Raw genomic sequence first — 18,699 nt, 5'->3', positions numbered from 1 at the left:
TCGTTCTAAAATTGTTATGTTAAGAATTTTTTTGTTCTAGTTGTTTGTTCTTTTGGGGATCGATTCGGTACTCGAAGTTTGCTATATAAACGAGTCGAAGTGGCTCCTTGAATCACAGTTCATCTGCCAACGCAGCACACAACCAATCCTTCGTCTTCCGAGTCCTTACAGGAATCCTTAAAACAACAATCATGAAGGTATGTCGTTGTTCATTGTAATTGTTAAAAAATATTCTAATTGTTCCCTTTTTTTCAAACAGTGCATCGCAGCTGTAGTCATGGTCGTCCTTGCCGTTGCTGAAGGATCCCTGTACGCCAACTGGGCTTCTCCGTTGGCCTACACCCTGCCACATACCACCGTGGTCCAGGACAACTCGTACGCCCGGTACGTTGCCGCTGCCCCGTGGGGATACGCTGCGGCCCCCGTGGCTTATTCGGGCTATTCGGCTTTTCCGTACGCTGCCAGCTACCCAGCCGCTGCTGCCTATGTCCACCAGCCCGCTGTGGCCGTCGTTGCCCAGAAGGAGGCTCGCTATCTGGCCGCCAACCGTGGAGCCGTCCATGATGCGCCCCTGGCCGGACATGCCGTGTCCCAGCAGTCGCTGAATCTGGCTCCGGCTCCGGGAACGCTGTAAAAGGGATTGTATGATTGCCTGACTGTTGAATGAATGTAAATAAATTATAATGAAAAAACTTTAAGATTTTGTTTTGACGGAAATCACAGGTTTAATTAATTCAACTTACTTGCTCAAATCCTATTGAGCTATTTATCACTCGGTGTCAGTTGAAAATGCATTTTATAAGCTGTAATTGAACGTCAAGGTGCTGATATGCCAACATTAGAGGCACGATGGAGTTAGATGCTGTTCCTCTATTTTTCACAATTTATTGTTAAATTTCTTATTCAGTTTCTTACATGAACTTACTTTTTGAATGATCCTGCTCTTTACTTTTTTGTTATAGACATACAAAAAGATGTGCAGTAAAAAGAAAATATTTTAAAAACAATTAAAAGACATGGAGTTTCTTGTTTCAGTAAAATTCATTTGACAAACGGCACATTCCTTTTGCCTGTTTCTTAATAAAGGTTGTTGCTGTCAAAAATTTTGATTTACTATTTATATTGGTTGAATGTTTTTTATACTTTGCAAAAATGAAACGAGGAAAATTTCACTCTAAAATCTGATAAAACCGTTCCATTCTGCGTTAAAGTATTTTTTTTTTATTTTTTGCTCTTTTATTTTTCGCTTCCCTGACAATATTTTGAGAAAAATCCTGTTTCAAATTGTTTAGAATAGTTTCCTACACATGATACTATTTAGTGACGATTTTCGTATTCCTTTCAAATTTATAAAAATCATCACCAATCAGTGATCATTAACCAGGAAATAAAAAAGATTTTATTATTTTAAAGAAAAATCGATCCAGAACAAAAAAATCTCCAGAAACGTAAAACGGCACATTCTAATTCATTTCGGTATAGAAATTTGATAAATTGAACTAAATACAACGTATCTAAGATCAATTTTCGCCATTTCTGAATGCATGATGAAAAAAATAAAACATATTTGGAAATCTTACATGCTTTAGAAGCAGCAACAATCTGTCCTACTAAATTGGAACACGTTGAGAAATGGTTAATTCTCGACCAACTCACACAGCAACTGCCCCGATCCCTTCTCGATTTGCGTAAAACTTTGCCGTAAGTGGTAACTTTTGTCCCTGATCACGAATCCGAGCTCGATTTTTCGATATCTCGAAACGGATGGATGACATACCCCTTCCATTATTGAAAATTCGAAAATAGACGTGTTTTTTCAATATTTTGCACCCTGAAATGGTGATGGTTTCTGAGTTTGGTGTCAAAGGGACATTTTTGTTAAAAAAATGGATGCGTATGTACTCAAAATTCTGAAAAAACGTATTTTTCACAGAAATAAATACAAAAATAGTTTCAAAAATTCTACCATTTGTCGCTACTCAACTGTGAACATTTTTGGCACATTTCATTTCGAATCTTAAGTAACTCAGATATGGGTCATCTAAATAGAAAAAAAAATCATTTTAAAATTTCATGATTCTTGTAAGATAATCCATTGACCACGTGGACATTTAGGAGAGGGGGGGGGGGGGGGGTTGTTAGCTTTTTGTATGGACAATTGTTTACAGGGGTAAGGGATGAGATTTCCAATAAAAGTGTCCACATGGTTTATGGATGGTCCCTAACATTGTAGGGTTATATTTTAAAGTGCATCAATGTTCTACAAAGTTATAGAGCAGAAAATTACAAAAAATAATGTATACACATATGGTGTTTGCATGTAAACGTCACGAGATAGGAAATTGTCTACTCTACAACTTTGTAGAACGTTGTTACACTCTTAAAAATAACCCTGCAATATTACAAAAAAGACAGATTCGAAAAGTACATTAAATTTCCCATAAGATGAAATGTGCCAAAAAAATTAATAAATTACGTTGACACCAAATTTCTATACCATCACCATTGCAGGATGCAAATTATTGAAAATACGTCTTTGTTCGAATGTTCAAAAATAAAAGGGGCAACTTTTGTGTAAGTTGGCGGAGAATCACACACATAAATCATTGCTTTTTGTATCCTAAGTCTTCAAATTTAAATTTTTGTCTAGTCTCAATATTTTGAATGTAAAAAAAAACAAAAAATAAAGCATAATTGAGTGAAAATACAATTATACTAAACTTAGTTAGCTTAAAAACCCACAAAACAAAAACGAGTCAGACAATAGAGTTTACAAGCACGAGACAAGATCAATAATGTTAATTATAAAATTAACACATTCATTCCGCCGTGACGTTGCAACGCTTTGACTTTTCTTTTTTCAGTTTTTCGGCCGTAACTAAAAAAATACATTGAAGAGGTACATATGTTATTACAGATTCGGAAAGTACATTAAATTCCCTATAAAAAACAATGTTGAAACATTATTTTAAGCGAATATTCTATTTTTGAGAGGAGAATATGTAGCGTGACGTTGCAACGTGTGACTTTTTCTCAATCCTGACCCAATTCATGTTTCGCCATTAACTCTGCTCTGTTAAATGGCAATTTTGGAGTCCTTATTCCATTTTTAGTGTAAAATTTGCCAACAAATCGAATGCAATCATTAGTTTTTCGAAAAAATCAAAACTCGATTTTTAAAGACCATTTACATTTCGTGACGTTGCAACGCACTGTTTTTGAAAACAGGGTTTTTCGTTGTGTTGCAACGTCACGTAATTTTAGTTTCAAAATAAATCATAGTTTTTCTCTAAAAAATATAAATGTTTTGTTATGTAATGCAAGACCGCTCCATTAATATTTTAATAGTTTTGGTAAATTTACAAAACACGTTAAAGTTTTAGAAGGGAGGTATGGAACTTCAAGTTTTCAGGAGGGCAGAAATGGATAAGTAAAGTGCCCATATCGTTTGTTGATGGCCCCTAAGGGGTGATCTGCAAACAACATAACTTATTTTGTTGACTTTTGTGCTTTTTAAATTAAATTTGAGGAAATAATAGAACCGTTTACCTGCGCAACATAACATTTTATATTGCGAACAACTAAACGTTGCATACAACTTATTTAGGTGAGGGTTCGTCCAACAACAAAGTGACAAAAGCTTGTAAAAAAAACAATCGAATCACGTGATTTTTATTGTTTGGTGAATTTCACCGTAGTACATAAGGGTGTGCGATAAAAAAATTCGTTGCGTTGTATTAGAATGAACCCTCACATAAATCAGTTTATCATAAAGGGGCCATCCAGTAACCACGTGATTATTTTTTTTGAAAGTTTTAGAATTTTTCCCCATTGTTAACATCGGTCTATTTTGATTTATTCAACAAGTTTTATAAAATACCTAGCTTTTTCGAGTTGCATACAAATTTAAGTGACGGAATTTGTGAATGACCCATGAACAATTTTTCTGTAAATAGGCTCGGAAACATTATATAAAACATATATAATATTTATTATCCTTTGATCTCCAACAATCAACTACGCATACACCTTTTTTGCCATTTGACCAATATGATTTAAAATTTCGTGACGTTGCAACGCAAACTTAAACCTGTTGTAACTATGGATCTAGACAACAAATTTAGTCGCTCTAAGTTGCATTTGAAAGCTCTTTCCAAGTACAAAGAGCATCCAAAGTATCAAAATGATTGAATGTTTAGTTTTCTGTTGACATAAACAACTGTACCTTTTTCGTGACGTTGCAACGCAATAAAAAGGTAAACTTACACTAGTTTGAAAAAATACTAAACTTGAGATAAACTGTAAATCCATGACATTTCCGTTTAGTACATCTAAAAACCTACAAAATGCAATCAAAAGAATGATTTTTGGATTTTATTTCGCTGAAAACCAGGAGTTTTTAGAAAAATGTTTTAAAACGCTGATTTTATCACGAATTGTTGCATAACTTAACCAACTTGTACATAATGATATTCAAAAGTTCAATTAATGAAAACCATGATTTTTGAAGCTTCAAGTAGTCTAGAATCGAGGAAAAATATCAAAATAGCTTATACACGCTTTTCAAAATTTCATCCTAAGGTGTACATTGCCGGAGAATGTGTCAATTGAATTGTGACCTTGTTAAAATTGCTGCCAAGATAGTTGAGATATGAAACATTTGAAAAAAAAACAACATTTGAGTAGCACTAAGGGAGCGTTCTTTTATTACGTAACGCAGTTAGGGGGAGGGGTTCCAAAATTTTGCGTTACGTAATAAAAGAACGCTCCCATTAAACGTTTCTTATTTTACCTGATGTGTTTCTGTCAAAGGTTTATGTCAGTATATGGCCCAATCATTAATCGTTAAACGCAAAATTTTAATCTGTAAACATCTAAAATGTAAACATAATATAACTTTTTTCAGAGAAAGCTAACTAACCTATGACATAACAACGGTGCACATTACAAACCAAATTGATAAAGTTATTACTCTGTGGTCGAATATACTACATACATACTGCTGAATAAAAGAAAATCAAAAAACAAGATATATTCTTCATTATAATTTATTTACATTCATTCAACAGTCAGGCAATCAAACAATCCCTTTTACAGCGTTCCCGGAGCCGGAGCCAGATTCAGCGACTGCTGGGACACGGCATGTCCGGCCAGGGGCGCATCATGGACGGCTCCACGGTTGGCGGCCAGATAGCGAGCCTCCTTCTGGGCAACGACGGCCACAGCTGGCTGGTGGACATAGGCAGCAGCGGCTGGGTAGCTGGCAGCGTACGGATAAGCCGAATAGCCCGAATAAGCCACGGGGGCCGCAGCGTATCCCCACGGGGCAGCGGCAACGTACCGGGCGTACGAGTTGTCCTGGACCACGGTGGTATGTGGCAGGGTGTAGGCCAACGGAGAAGCCCAGTTGGCGTACAGGGATCCTTCAGCAACGGCAAGGACGACCATGACTACAGCTGCGATGCACTGTTTGAAAAAAAATGGGGAACAATTAGAATACATTTTTTTAACAATTACAATGAACAACGACATACCTTCATGATTGTTGTTTTAAGGATTCTTGTAAGGACTCGAAAGACGAAGGATTTGTTGTGTGCTGCGTTGGCAGATGAACTGTGATTCAAATTGTTCAGACGCCATGTTTATATAGTGAATTTCAACTAGGTAGAACTTCATGCAACATCGATTGGAATCTTAAGATATAATCAAAAATGTAAATACAATTATTCGATGAGTGCGATCCACAATTCCTTCTCCATACACTCGTTTCTCGTTCAACTTGTTCGGCGATACGAATTTATGGACCGTCATCGGTCGAATGCTTACACCACGCCCCAAGAGATCCGTGATCTAGACGGGAGTAGACAAACAAAAAAAGACTCAAAACTTTTGACAAAGACACCTTTCGCTTACGTCCAGCAATATATGCGTGCGTATGGAGTGATCCGGGAGGTCGTTCTAAAATTGTTATGTTAAGAATTTTTTTGTTCTAGTTGTTTGTTCTTTTGGGGATCGATTCGGTACTCGAAGTTTGCTATATAAACGAGTCAAAATGGCTCCTTGAATCACAGTTCATCTGCCAACGCAGCACACAACCAATCCTTCGTCTTTCGAGTCCTTACAGGAATCCTTAAAACAACAATCATGAAGGTATGTCGTTGTTCATTGTAATTGTTAAAAAATTACTCTAATTATTTCCAATTTTTTCAAACAGTGCATCGCAGCTGTAGTCATGGTCCTCCTCGCCGTTGCTGAAGGATCCCTGTACGCCAACTGGGCTTCTCCGTTGGCCTACACCCTGCCACATACCACCGTGGTCCAGGACAACTCGTACGCCCGGTACGTTGCTGCTGCCCCGTGGGGATACGCTGCGGCCCCCGTGGCTTATTCGGGCTATTCGGCTTATCCGTACGCTGCCAGCTACCCAGCCGCTGCTGCCTATGTCCACCAGCCAGCTGTGGCCGTCGTTGCCCAGAAGGAGGCTCGCTATCTGGCCGCCAACCGTGGAGCCGTCCATGATGCGCCCCTGGCCGGACACGCCGTGTCCCAGCAGTCGCTGAATCTGGCTCCGGCTCCGGGAACGCTGTAAAAGGGATTGTTTGATTGTCTGACTGTTGAATGAGTGTAAATAAATTTTGTCAAAAAAATTTATAACAAATTGTTTAAATTTGCATAAACCGAATGTTTCTACTTACAGAAAAAACGGTGATCAATTAATCTAAATATCTTTTGATTTTCTGCCTTAGTAGTGGATCATATCCTCAGTTGACATCATTCAAAAGTATTTAAATGAATACTGAAATAATGTAGCCGGGAAGTTTCTCAACAAATATTCAAACATGATACAGTTTGATCTCTACCATCAGAAAAAAATAATCAACTCTCTGCAACTGTGTCGTGTGCGGCCCCTTTCCATTGTATTTAGATTTAAACCTCACCACGCCAATTTCCACCATCCTTAATCCACCATGCGCTCTCGTTCGTTCCAGCTTATTTTTTTAAATGCTGCACCACCTTTCATTAACGGTAATGGAGAAGCGGTGCAGGAAGCCAGCAAGCAAAAAAAAAAAAACAAGACTATAACAACTGCGATTTTTTTTTCTACGCGCGCTCCAAGATCAATGCCAAAACAAAAGCAGCTGCCCGGGCGTACACGCGCGCGCCTCAACGAACTTATGTCGCAAGTTTCACCTTCCCATACTTGGTCGTACGGCGTGGCAACTGCAGCGAGTCGGTGTGACAGGATCATGCCTTGTTGGTTAACTTCTTTGCCACAGTTAACCCACCCCGCGTGTACTGTAATTGTTCGCGTAGATCGATCTTGATCTGCAACCGGATCGGTCCAATTTGAACTCAATGAGCCGAGTCGAATTGGAAACCGCTGCCGAATGCAGGAAGAAAATTAGATTTGCCACCGGATCGACACCACCCACGTCCGAGAGCCCACCATCATGGGGCGATGCAGTGAATTCAACAACGCCCTTGGAAGAGGTGACACAATAAATAACTCAACACTGCACGCGCGCACAGCAACATCAACCAACGTCAACATCTGGTTGAACTCTTGCGCAGCTCGGTGCAGCTGATCGCAAACGCAACTCTGGGCTGGGCGTGGTCACTGTCAGGGCGACCGACCGCTGAGCGAAGTCTCGCACACGCATCGGGTTAACCGTTGCAGATATTGAACGCACCGCAACAAGATCAGTGTGGTTACGGAGCAGGTTTTTACTTTCAGCCGCAACCGCAAGAAGTTGCGTTCAAGTTCAAGATCAGCTTTGGTCGGTAACATTACGCAGCGATCGGCTGATTTAGGGCAGAGGTTCTCAAAGATTGAATTGAGTTATTCAAATTTAGTAAAGCAATTTAAGTTTATTTTGTCCGATCATGTCAAAATGTTTACAGCCAGTACTTGTTGTATCCATAGCCGCCATAGTTCCACGCTCCATTATCGACGACCTTGGTCACAACCGGCGCCGCCTGGTATCCCCAGGTCTTTCCGTACACCGGCCAGCTTCCGTAGGTCCCCGGGTAGCCGGCATAACCTCCCAGCACGGCGGACTTTCCGTACAGACCTCCGTAGGCTGGCCAAACCGAGCTGGAGACGGCCGGAACGGCTGCCGAGTAGGACACAACGCTTGGGAGGTAGGATCCGTTGACTGCGACGGCCAAAGCCAGAGCCAGGAATGCGACGAAGAACTTCATGGTGAAGACGGTTGGTTTACAATGCTTCTGATTGTGTTGAAGTGAGAACGTTTTGCTGACTGATGATTAGTGAAAAATATCATCGATTTTATATCTAGTTGTGATAAGGATCGTGAGCCTTAACACTGTCACACTATTTCACACAAATAAAAATTTTCAACCTTTTCAAAAATAATACAAACCTTTCACTTGACTTTGAATGACTTTTGCTAGAAATAAATTTTATACGACACGTTGGTACCTAGTGTTACTTGAAGCGTAACGTTGAGTGGTTCTATTCCAGAAATCTAATTTGTTCAACTATTTCGGAAGGTTCCTTTCACTAGCTCATCCAACAATATATAATGTTAGGAATTAACTCGTTAAATCATCAGTAAGCATAACGTCCTCACTTCAACACAATCAGAAGCATTGTAAACCAACGGTCTTCACCATGAAGTTCATCATCGCAGTCCTGGCTCTGGCTTTGGCCGTCGCTGTCAACGGATCCTACCTCCCAAGCGTGGTGTCCTACTCGGCAGCCGTTCCGGCCGTCTCCAGCTCGGTTTGGCCAGCCTACGGAGGTCTGTACGGAAAGTCCGCCGTGCTGGGAGGCTATGCCGGCTACCCGGGAACCTACGGAAGCTGGCCGGTGTACGGAAAGACCTGGGGATACCAGGCGGCGCCGGTTGTGACCAAGGTCGTCGATAATGGAGCGTGGAACTATGGCGGCTATGGATACAACAAGTACTGGCTGTAAAATGGATTTGATAGAGATTTGGCACAATAAATGATGATAATCATTTTAAAGAAAGCATTTTAATTGAGGATTTTCTCTACCAACTGCGGAAATGTTGTTCTGGGCCGAGGTTCTGAAGCTCTATTATTAATTGAAAAGCACAACTTATGTATTTTCATTTGTATTGCTATTTATTTATTGAAACTAGTGAGCTACTGCAACGATCGAAGCATTTATTTTACCCTTTTGCGTGACCGGAGTCAATCTACAATTCTACAGGGTTCCAGGGGCCGGGGCTAGGTTGAGCGATTTCTGCGATATCAGATGTCCAGGAAGGGGAGCAGCATGCACGGAACCGCGGTTGGCGGCCACGTACGACGCTGGTCCAGCAAGGGCCTGGTGGTGGACAGCTGGAATCGAAATGGCTGCCGGATGGCCTGCGGCCAGGGCTAGTGCTGCCGGGCCATACGAGTATGGTCCGAGGTCCAGGGCAGCAGCCGGAAGACCCAGATTGGCTTGGATCACGGCAGCGGGTAGCCCGTATGGCAGAATGTACGCCTGGCTTCCGGCAACGATGGACAGTAGTAGGAGGGCGACGATGGACTTGAAAAAAAAAACAAATTATAAAATTATTTTAAAAATACCAACGAAGAATACCTTCATTTTGAACACAAGTGTTGATTGTTGATAAATCCTGGCTTGATAGACAGCTGGCGATTTTTGATTAAATGATCTGGATTATCTTCGGTTTATATACCTTACCCTTCAAGTTGGTTCCCACAGGATTAGAATGGGCTAACGCTAGGAAAAGATCTCAGCATGATGAAATTTGCCAATTAGTTGACATTGCGTTCAGTGCAGCTGAAAGTGAACGTGCGTTCTGATGAAACTCCGTTTAATGCTTACAATCACTGCAGAATTGTTAAAGAATGTAAAAGTATGTATACTGCAAGCAGTTAAAGATTTAATCCAACTAATGCATTTTTGATAAATTAAACTAAAAGTTTCTCTGAAGCATGAAAAAGTTGAATATGTAACTATTTTTGGTCTGTATTTAATAATTGAATTTGAATATTGACGATCCGTCAATAAAAGAGTAGTAACTTTTTAGCAGCCAACCATTTTCAGTAGGTATTTGAATTTTCCAAAAAATAAATGGTCAATAATTGTTTGCACATGTTTTACAAGGTGTTATGGTGAATGGTATTATCAGGGGACCATCCATAAGCCACGTGGACACTTTTTGGAATCATAAACCAACCCCCTCCCCCCTTCGTGGACAGTTTCCATACAAAACAAATCTTTTTTTATATGGAGCGTGGATAATCGCAGGGGTCCTTGACTGAATCACACAAAAGACGTCTTCGAAACATAACATTTGTTATCAAACTGAAATAAATTAAAATTTCGTGTTACAATAATGTTTTGAAAAAACAAACAGATTAAAAAATGTCTTAACAAAAATCACTAAACATTGAAGTATAAAATCAACTCCCCTGAAACTACAAATTAAATTCACAAATTTAAACTCAAACAAAAGTATATTTTTTTATTCTCGAAATTTACAGCCAGTACATGTTGGTGTGTCCATAGCCGTATCCACCGTAGTTCCACAGTCCATTGTCGATGAGCTTGGCGTTTCCGTAAGCGCCCAAAACCGGTGTCGAGTATCCCCAAGCGTTATCGTAGACTGGCAGACCTCCGTACACTCCCGCAGAGTAACCTGGATAACTGGCTACGGGTGCATAACGCTGAGCCAGTCCCTTTCCGTACACTCCGTAGGGTGGCCACACAGAGGTGCTCACCGGAACTGAAACCGCTTGAGGAAGCACCGAGGTCACGTACGATGGCTCAGCGGCGACAACGGCCAGAGCAACGGCGAAAAGGGCAATGAAGATCTGTGGAATAAGAGTGTTAGTAAAGGGCTACCTACTGATATTTGAATTTCTGAACATTACCTTCATTTTTGAAGTTGCTGATGTTCTTCACTAAAGTGACTCTTACAATTGATGGCCTACGAATGTTGTCAACGACCAGTTTTGCTCTTCATTTATACGATTTCAATAAGTTATTAAATTTCGAACTTGAACTTCTAGTTCCTAGATGATTCATAAATCACATCCTTTGCCAAAAAACGATTGTTCGAAACTCTACCACATAAGGACACAAATTCGTTGGCCTATAAAAACGGTAGGATTGTTTCAAAAAAGTCACAGTCGTCTTGCAGCTCATCAAGTACCGAACCAACAATAAGTCAACCAACTGTAACAATGAAGGTGAGTTAAACGATTCCGGCCAATGAAAATGGCAATAATTAACAGTGTTGTCCCAATTGCAGGTCTTCATCGCACTCCTGTTCACGACGCTGGCCGTCGCATCGCAGGCATCCTATCTGCCATCGGCTTGGCCGTACGCCAATGGCTTGAACTCCTGGAACAACTGGAACGGACATGTCGGCTATCCATATGCCAGTGGTCTGTCCGCAGGTTGGCCAGCGGCCTCTGTCTACGGAGGTCTGTACGGAGGACACAAGACCGTAGTCCAAGCCAACCTGGGCCATAACGCCTACCCATATGCTGGAGCCTGGTCCGGTGCCGGATGGCCAGCGACTTCCGCCTACGGTGGTCTGTATGGAGGACTGTACGGAGGACACAAGACCGTTGTGCAGGCCAACCTTGGACATGAGGCCGCTTATCCGTGGGGACAGCCATGGGGAACCTACGGAGCTGGAGTGTATGGTGCTAGCTGGGGACATCACGGACTTGCCCAGACTGTTGTGCCAGTGTCGAAGCAGATTGCGGCCACTCCAGGATCGGTCCATGTTGCCCCAGTCCCAGTTGGTGGCGAGAAGGTCGTTGTGGTTTAATGTAGAAAATTAAGAATACAAATCAATAAAGCAACTGATACATCTGAAGCATGCGTTTATAACTTTTTGAAATTGTTTAGCGATGCACGCCTCTGGTATTAAAATTAAACGAAAAAAAATTGTTGAAAAAACTACCATTTCGGTATAAAATGAACATAAAGTCTGAGTAGCAGCGTAGATCAGCGGAAGGTGGAGTTTTTTGTAAGGGAGTGACAAAGATAATCATAAAATAATTGCCAACAGTCAAGTATCACATCAAACGCTTCAAATTTATTTCCTCATTTTTTCCAAAATAAACTAAAACTTTTCCTCACGTCCTCGAATAAATTAACCTTGTCATCACCCCGCCCACTTAAACGGTCCCCGCAGCCGGTTCCAGATTAAGCTGCTGCTGGGAGATCTCGTGTCCCGGCAGGAGTGCCTCGTGGATGGCACCGCGGTTGGCCGCCAGGTAGCGCGCTTCCTTCTGGAGCAACAGAGTTGGCGCTGGGGCGGCGTACGCCAGGGGGGCACCATAGGCGTAGTACGGCAGACCAGCGGCGTACGGATAGTAATGTAGTCCGGCCGCGTACGGGGCAGCGGCGTAGGTCAACTTTGGGGCCGAATTGCTCTGGACCACGGTGGTGTGGGGCAGGGTGTAGGCCGCTCCACCGTACACCAACGGCAACAGGCTGGACTCGGCAACAGCGACGAAAGCCACCATGACTACAGCTGCGATGCACTTTAAAGAAAACGAGAAGTAGGTATAAAGATCCGCGATTAGTCCTTGCGCTGGTGACACATTCCACAACGTCCTTACCTTCATGATTGCTGGACTTTGGTTTTTCACACGGTTGAGATGATTCCCACAAGACTCCCAGATGAACTCTGATGCCCGGTAGGACACTGAAGATGGTTTTTATACGCGAATCCCGAACAAGTCGTTCGCGCGCGTATGTCAGCAATTTGATCTGGCCATAACCGTTTTTCCGCGAGGGGCAGAACACAGTGCGTATGCGAGGCGGCGCTTCATGAAGTGAAAAGCAACGACACAATGAAATTAATAAACTTTCAAGACAGAAGGGGCGCTCGGTGCGTCAAGAACCACAGTTTTGCTACAGATTCTTAGACGAAGAAAAGATCGACGGCCAACGCCCACGGCACGGTTCGGTTGGCGGTCGCAATTTGGTGCGCAAAATTGTTTTGCGATTGATTTGGATTGACGTGAGATGGATCCTTGTAAGGGAAGAGATCAGATTTCATTCAATTCAAATATTTGTTTTGTAATTATAATTAAACATGAGGATGTGGTTATACATGATAGAATAATTAGATATTACCAGTTTTTTATCCATATACCTATATCTTCGCTAATATAATCAATAGCTGCTGCAAAGCACTATTTAAAATGTTGAAATGTACTTTTCATAAAAAAAAAAAACAAAACTAGTTACAACACCTGTTTTATTATTCGTTATATTTTAAATAAGGTAGTATGCCTGATTTCTTAAACCTATTTAAAAAAAGCAGATAAATAATGTTTAGAAGAGAAAATAAAGGAATTAATTTAATGAAAACATCGGGCAAATATCCAATAAATTTACTAAAGTCTAAAGCCAAGAAACTAAAGATTTATCTAAATGAATCATCATAAATATTAGAGAGATGTCCAAAGTATCTAATTGGCGATTTTTTTTAACTAATAGTTGAATATGAGAAATTATTAATTTTCAATAAATTTGCCTTCACAGATTTGCAATTCAAGAAAAAGCACTAAATAATTTTCATTTGAAAGATAACTCAAATATCAAAACAATTTAATTTTGAACAAAGGATACAATTTTATAAGGCTAGTGAGCATTTTATCTGAACATTTTTTGTATCCTTAACACCTAAACTCCCATGCTCGAGGAAAAGGTGGAACTCCAACTTTGAACAGCTATATCTCGGCTCCCTGTGGACGGATTTTCGATATCTAAACAGCAAAAGATGCGGACAGATCTCTAGATAATGTTGCTTTTTTGAAAAGTCAAAAATAGAGGCATTTACCCTAAGTTATTCCCGAAACCATAGGAGCAACTTTTTCAGCCCTCTTTTACTACATGTTTTACATGCAGTTATAAATATTCAATGATAATCTATGTCAAATCCATGCCAGAATGATAGATAATGCTCATTTATTATACTCAAAACCATTTTCGGTCCAATGTGGCCACTTTGGAACCGGCCCCAGGTACTCCGGTGAAACCCGGATTACGCTATATTGTGGAGCATTTTCGGGAATATTTTGGTCGAGGCAACATGCATATCACAGTTCATCATTTTCAAAATCAAGCTCATTGGTGATACCCAAGTCCATTTTTGGACCAATCTGGCCACTTTGAAACCGGTCCCGGGGTCTCCGGTAAAACCCAGAATATGGCAAATAACGGGATTATTGGAGGACAATTTTTGACAGGGCAATATGGATGTCAAAGATCATTATTTGAAAAATCAAGCTCATCCATGAACCCCAAAACCACTTTTGGACCAATCTGGCTACTTTGTGACCGGTTCTTGGTACTCCGGTGAAAACCGGAATATGGCAAATTACGGGATTATTTCTGAATAATGTTTGACAAGGCAATATGGATGTCAAAGATTATCATTTGCAAAATCAAGCTCAACCATGATCCTCAAAACCACTTTTGGACCAATCTGGCCACTTTGGGACCGGTTCCCGGTACTCCGGTTCCCGGTACTCCAGTGAAACCCGGAATAAGGCAAATTACGGGATTATTTCTGAATAATTTTACACAGGGCAATATGGATTTCAGAGTTCATCATATTCAAAATCAAGCTTATCCATGATCCTCAAAACCACTTTTGGACCAATCTGGCCACTTTGGGATCGGTTCCCGGTACTCCGGTGAAACCCGGAATAAGGCAAATTGCGGGATTATTTCTGAATAATTTTTGACAAGGCAATATGGATGTAAAAGACCATCATTTGCAAAATCAAGCTCATCCATGATCCCCAAAAACCACGTTTGGACCAATCTGGCCACTTTAGGACCGGTTCCCGGTGCTCCGGTGAAACCCGGAATATGGCAAATTACGGGATTATTTCTGAATAATTTTTGATAAGGCAATATCAATATCAAAGATTATCATTTGCAAAATCAAGCTCATCCATGAAATCCCAAAACCACTTTTGGACCAATCTGGCCACTTTGGGACCGATTCCCGGTACTCCGGTGAAACCCGGAATTTGGCAAATTACGGGATTATTTCTGAATAATTCTTGAAATGGCAATATCAATGTCAAAGATCATCATTTGCAAAATCAAGCTCATCCATGATCCTCAAAACCACTTTTGGACCAATCTGGCCACTTTGGGATCGGTTCCCGGTACTCCGGTGAAACCCGGAATAAGGCAAATTACGGGATTATTACTGAATAATTTTTGACAAGGCAATATGGATGTAAAAGACCATCATTTGCAAAATCAAGCTCATCCATGAACCCCAAAACCACGTTTGGACCAATCTGGCCACTTTAGGACCGGTTCCCGGTGCTCCGGTGAAACCCGGAATATGGCAAATTACGGGATTATTTCTGAATAATTCTTGAAATGGCAATATCAATGTCAAAGATTATCATTTGCAAAATCAAGCTCATCCATGATCCTCAAAACCACTTTTGGACCAATCTGGCCATTTTGGGATCGGTTCCCGGTACTCGGTGAAACCCGGAATAAGGCAAATTACGGGATTATTACTGAATAATTTTTGACAAGGCAATATGGATGTAAAAGACCATCATTTGCAAAATCAAGCTCATCCATGAACCCCAAAACCACGTTTGGACCAATCTGGCCACTTTAGGACCGGTTCCCGGTGCTCCGGTGAAACCCGGAATATGGCAAATTACGGGATTATTTCTGAATAATTCTTGAAATGGCAATATCAATGTCAAAGATTATCATTTGCAAAATCAAGCTCATCCATGATCCTCAAAACCACTTTTGGACCAATCTGGCCACTTTGGGATCGGTTCCCAGTACCCGGTGAAACCCGGAATAAGGCAATTTACGGGATTATTTCTGAATAATTTTACACAGGGCAATATGGATTTCAGAGTTCATCATATTCAAAATTTAGCTCATCTATGATCTCCAAAACCACTTTTAAAACAAACTGGCCACTTCAGGACTTGTTTCCGGTACTCCAGTTGAAACCGGATTATGGCAAATTACGGGATTGTTGCAATTTTTTAGAGCAATTTTTGATCAGCCAATTTGAGTTTACAAGTTCATCATATTTCATTTTGACATCCACATTGGCTAGTATTTTTTTTTTGCTGAAAGAGCCCCGTTATTTGAAAAAATCTTGGTATTACCGCAGCAATCTTCCAAAATAGCCATATCGAAAAAAAAAAAGAAATTGACTTCGTGATTGAGATTGATCTTGAAAACTATACATTTTTACATCCATATTGTCCTGTCAAAAATTATTCAAAAATAATCCAATAATTTGCCATATTCCGGGTTTCACCGGTATGTCGGGAACCAAAACCGGTTTGGGGATCATGGATGAGCTTAATTTTGATTATGATGAACTATGACATCCATATTGCTCTGTCAAAAATTGACCTGCAATAATCCCGTAATTTGCCTTATTCCGGGTTTCACCGGCGTACCGGGAATCGGTCCCAAAGTGGCCTGATCAGTCCAAAAGCGGTCTTGGGGATCATGGATAAGCTTGATTTTGCAAATGATGATCTTTGACATCCATATTGCCCTGTCAAAAATTGTCTTCCAATAATCCCGTAATTTGCCATATTCCCGGTATCACCGGAGTACCGGGAATCGGTCCCAAAGTGGCCAGATTGGCCAAAAAGTGGTTTTGAGGATCATGGTTGAGCTTGATTTTGCAAATGATAATCTTTGACATCCATATTGCCTTGCCAAATATTATTCAGAAATAATCCCGTAATTTGTCTTATTCCGGGTTCCACCGGAGTACCGGGAACCGGTCCCAAAGTGGCCACATTGGTCCAAAAGTGGTTTTGGGGATCATGGATGAGCTTGATTTTGCAAATGATGATCTTTGACATCCATATTGCCTTGTCAAAAATTATTCCGAAATAATCCCGTAGTTTGCCATATTCCGGGTTTCACCGGAGTACTGGGAACCGGTCCCAAAGTGGCCAGATCAGTCCAAAAGAGGGTTTGAGGATCATGGATGAGCTAAATTTTGAACATGATGAACTTTGACATCCATACTGCCCTGTCAATAATAATTCGAAAGATCCCTTAATTTGCCATATTCCGGGTTTCACCGGAGTACCGGGAACCGGTCCCAAAGTGGCCAGATTGGTCCAAAAGTGGTTTTGAGGATCATGGATGAGCTTGATTTTGCAAATGATGATCTTTGACATCCATATTGCCCTGTCAAAAATTGTCCTCCAATAATCCCGTTATTTGCCATATTCTGGGTTTTACCGGAGACCCCGAGACCGGTTTCAAAGTGGCCAGATTGGTCCAAAAATGGACTTGGGTATCACCAATGAGCTTGATTTTGAAAATGATGAACTGTGATATGCATGTTGCCTCGACCAAAATATTCCCGAAAATGCTCCACAATATAGCGTAATCCGGGTTTCACCGGAGTACCTGGGGCCGGTTCCAAAGTGGCCACATTGGACCGAAAATGGTTTTGAGTATAATAAATGAGCATTATCTATCATTCTGGCATGGATTTGACATAGATTATCATTGAATATTTATAACTGCATGTAAAACATGTAGTAAAAAGAGGGCTGAAAAAAAGTTGCTCCTATGGTTTCGGGAAAAACTTAGGGTAAATGCCTCTATTTTTGACTTTTCAAAAAAGCAACATTATCTAGAGATCTGTCCGCATCTTTTGCTGTTTAGATATCGAAAATCCGTCCACAGGGAGCCGAGATATAGCTGTTCAAAGTTGGAGTTCCACCTTTTTTCGCTTGCTTGGTAGTCCGCGGGATATTTTTATGGATGGGAGTTTAGGTGTTAATGCTCTGAAAGGTATCATTCCCGGTTGACCATGGGGCGGTCTTTTGTTTTAGTAAAACATTCAAAGCTGGATTCAAAATTAAAGAGTCCAATTTCCCGTTGAGCAAGAAAAATATTCCGGAATTTCCAGAAAAAAAAATCCGTTTCCCGGGAAATTTTTAAATTTTTTCTTAACTTTTTGGCACCAACATTTTTGAAAATTCATCTCCTTTAGTTAGGTTTTTTTTTTCTTTTATTATTTTTGTACCATTGACCCTCGGTCCTAACCTGGTCACAGCACCTAAAAAAACCTAATAAAAATAAGTTATGATTTTTTTTTTTTTTTTTTTTTGTAAATATATCAAGGTTTAATTCAGATATTATTTATTTTCGAAGCATTCAAAACTGGGAATAGATCTTGCTTATTTGTTGGGCATCAAAAATAATGCTATTTTGGGATGAAAATTAAAACATTAATGGTACGAAACAATAAAAAATATTTAAAAAACAATTCGTATCATATGAAAGGTGCCCATAAATTGTAAACATATTTAAAAACTCGCTACAAATATTTGACATATCGATGCCTCTGTGCTCTCTTATGCTAACTAGACAGGAAAACCAGCAAGCTTAGGACAAGAGAGCACAGAGGCATCGATAGATTTTGTTATATATTTAGAAAAATCATTTTTTTATATATTTGAAATCCTACATTTTGTTTGAATTTTACAATAAAATAGACTTGTTATATCTGTATACAAGGGGATGAATTAAATTATCAATGCAGATATTTGTAAAAATTGAAACAAGTTTAATCTTCAATCTAATATAATACAATATAATAATATATTCAATATAATATTTCAAACTTTGTTTTTCAAGCACCCAGACATATTTTAAATAAATCCATTACAATGCAG

At 40.3% G+C, this 18,699-nt stretch overlaps 9 protein-coding genes across 9 annotated transcripts; 4 read left to right on the top strand and 5 right to left on the bottom strand.

Moving 5' to 3' along the window:
• Positions 1-129: 129 nt before the first annotated feature.
• LOC6034857 (adult cuticle protein 1) lies at positions 130-637 on the top strand. Its single transcript, XM_001845075.2, has 2 exons — positions 130-197; positions 260-637. Exons 1-2 carry the CDS (start codon positions 192-194, stop codon positions 632-634), a joined length of 381 nt encoding a protein of 126 aa, XP_001845127.1. The 5' UTR covers positions 130-191; the 3' UTR covers positions 635-637.
• Positions 638-5,034: 4,397 nt separating this feature from the next.
• LOC6034858 (adult cuticle protein 1) lies at positions 5,035-5,618 on the bottom strand. The gene is made up of 2 exons (XM_001845076.2): positions 5,535-5,618; positions 5,035-5,466 (listed from the first exon to the last, which is right to left on the bottom strand). Exons 1-2 carry the CDS (start codon positions 5,538-5,540, stop codon positions 5,092-5,094), a joined length of 381 nt encoding a protein of 126 aa, XP_001845128.1. The 5' UTR covers positions 5,541-5,618; the 3' UTR covers positions 5,035-5,091.
• A 455-nt stretch (positions 5,619-6,073) lies between these two features.
• On the top strand, positions 6,074-6,651 carry LOC6034859 (adult cuticle protein 1). The gene is made up of 2 exons (XM_001845077.2): positions 6,074-6,150; positions 6,215-6,651. Exons 1-2 carry the CDS (start codon positions 6,145-6,147, stop codon positions 6,587-6,589), a joined length of 381 nt encoding a protein of 126 aa, XP_001845129.1. The 5' UTR covers positions 6,074-6,144; the 3' UTR covers positions 6,590-6,651.
• Positions 6,652-7,882: 1,231 nt separating this feature from the next.
• LOC119767337 lies at positions 7,883-8,251 on the bottom strand. Its single transcript, XM_038255722.1, has one exon. The coding sequence runs from the start codon at positions 8,200-8,202 to the stop codon at positions 7,897-7,899; it is 306 nt and encodes a 101-aa protein (XP_038111650.1). The 5' UTR covers positions 8,203-8,251; the 3' UTR covers positions 7,883-7,896.
• Positions 8,252-8,589: 338 nt separating this feature from the next.
• LOC119767336 lies at positions 8,590-8,960 on the top strand. The gene has a single exon (XM_038255721.1). The coding sequence runs from the start codon at positions 8,636-8,638 to the stop codon at positions 8,939-8,941; it is 306 nt and encodes a 101-aa protein (XP_038111649.1). The 5' UTR covers positions 8,590-8,635; the 3' UTR covers positions 8,942-8,960.
• Positions 8,961-9,085: 125 nt separating this feature from the next.
• Positions 9,086-9,630, bottom strand: LOC119767334 (adult cuticle protein 1-like). Its single transcript, XM_038255719.1, has 2 exons — positions 9,578-9,630; positions 9,086-9,523 (listed from the first exon to the last, which is right to left on the bottom strand). The coding sequence occupies exons 1-2, from the start codon at positions 9,581-9,583 to the stop codon at positions 9,194-9,196; spliced, it is 336 nt and encodes a 111-aa protein (XP_038111647.1). The 5' UTR covers positions 9,584-9,630; the 3' UTR covers positions 9,086-9,193.
• Positions 9,631-10,482: 852 nt separating this feature from the next.
• LOC119766458 lies at positions 10,483-10,928 on the bottom strand. The gene is made up of 2 exons (XM_038251015.1): positions 10,879-10,928; positions 10,483-10,818 (listed from the first exon to the last, which is right to left on the bottom strand). The coding sequence occupies exons 1-2, from the start codon at positions 10,882-10,884 to the stop codon at positions 10,483-10,485; spliced, it is 342 nt and encodes a 113-aa protein (XP_038106943.1). The 5' UTR covers positions 10,885-10,928.
• A 156-nt stretch (positions 10,929-11,084) lies between these two features.
• On the top strand, positions 11,085-11,812 carry LOC6034860. Its single transcript, XM_001845078.2, has 2 exons — positions 11,085-11,196; positions 11,259-11,812. The coding sequence occupies exons 1-2, from the start codon at positions 11,191-11,193 to the stop codon at positions 11,784-11,786; spliced, it is 534 nt and encodes a 177-aa protein (XP_001845130.1). The 5' UTR covers positions 11,085-11,190; the 3' UTR covers positions 11,787-11,812.
• Positions 11,813-12,034: 222 nt separating this feature from the next.
• On the bottom strand, positions 12,035-13,085 carry LOC6034861 (adult cuticle protein 1). The gene is made up of 2 exons (XM_001845079.2): positions 12,586-13,085; positions 12,035-12,507 (listed from the first exon to the last, which is right to left on the bottom strand). The coding sequence occupies exons 1-2, from the start codon at positions 12,589-12,591 to the stop codon at positions 12,139-12,141; spliced, it is 375 nt and encodes a 124-aa protein (XP_001845131.1). The 5' UTR covers positions 12,592-13,085; the 3' UTR covers positions 12,035-12,138.
• Positions 13,086-18,699: the final 5,614 nt, after the last annotated feature.

The sequence above is a fragment of the Culex quinquefasciatus genome, chromosome 2 (genome assembly GCF_015732765.1).
Source record: "Culex quinquefasciatus strain JHB chromosome 2, VPISU_Cqui_1.0_pri_paternal, whole genome shotgun sequence".
In the NCBI taxonomy this organism is placed as follows: Eukaryota; Metazoa; Arthropoda; class Insecta; order Diptera; family Culicidae; genus Culex; species Culex quinquefasciatus.
Note: the sequence above shows the minus strand (reverse complement) of the source record. Positions and strands in the feature narration are given on the sequence as shown.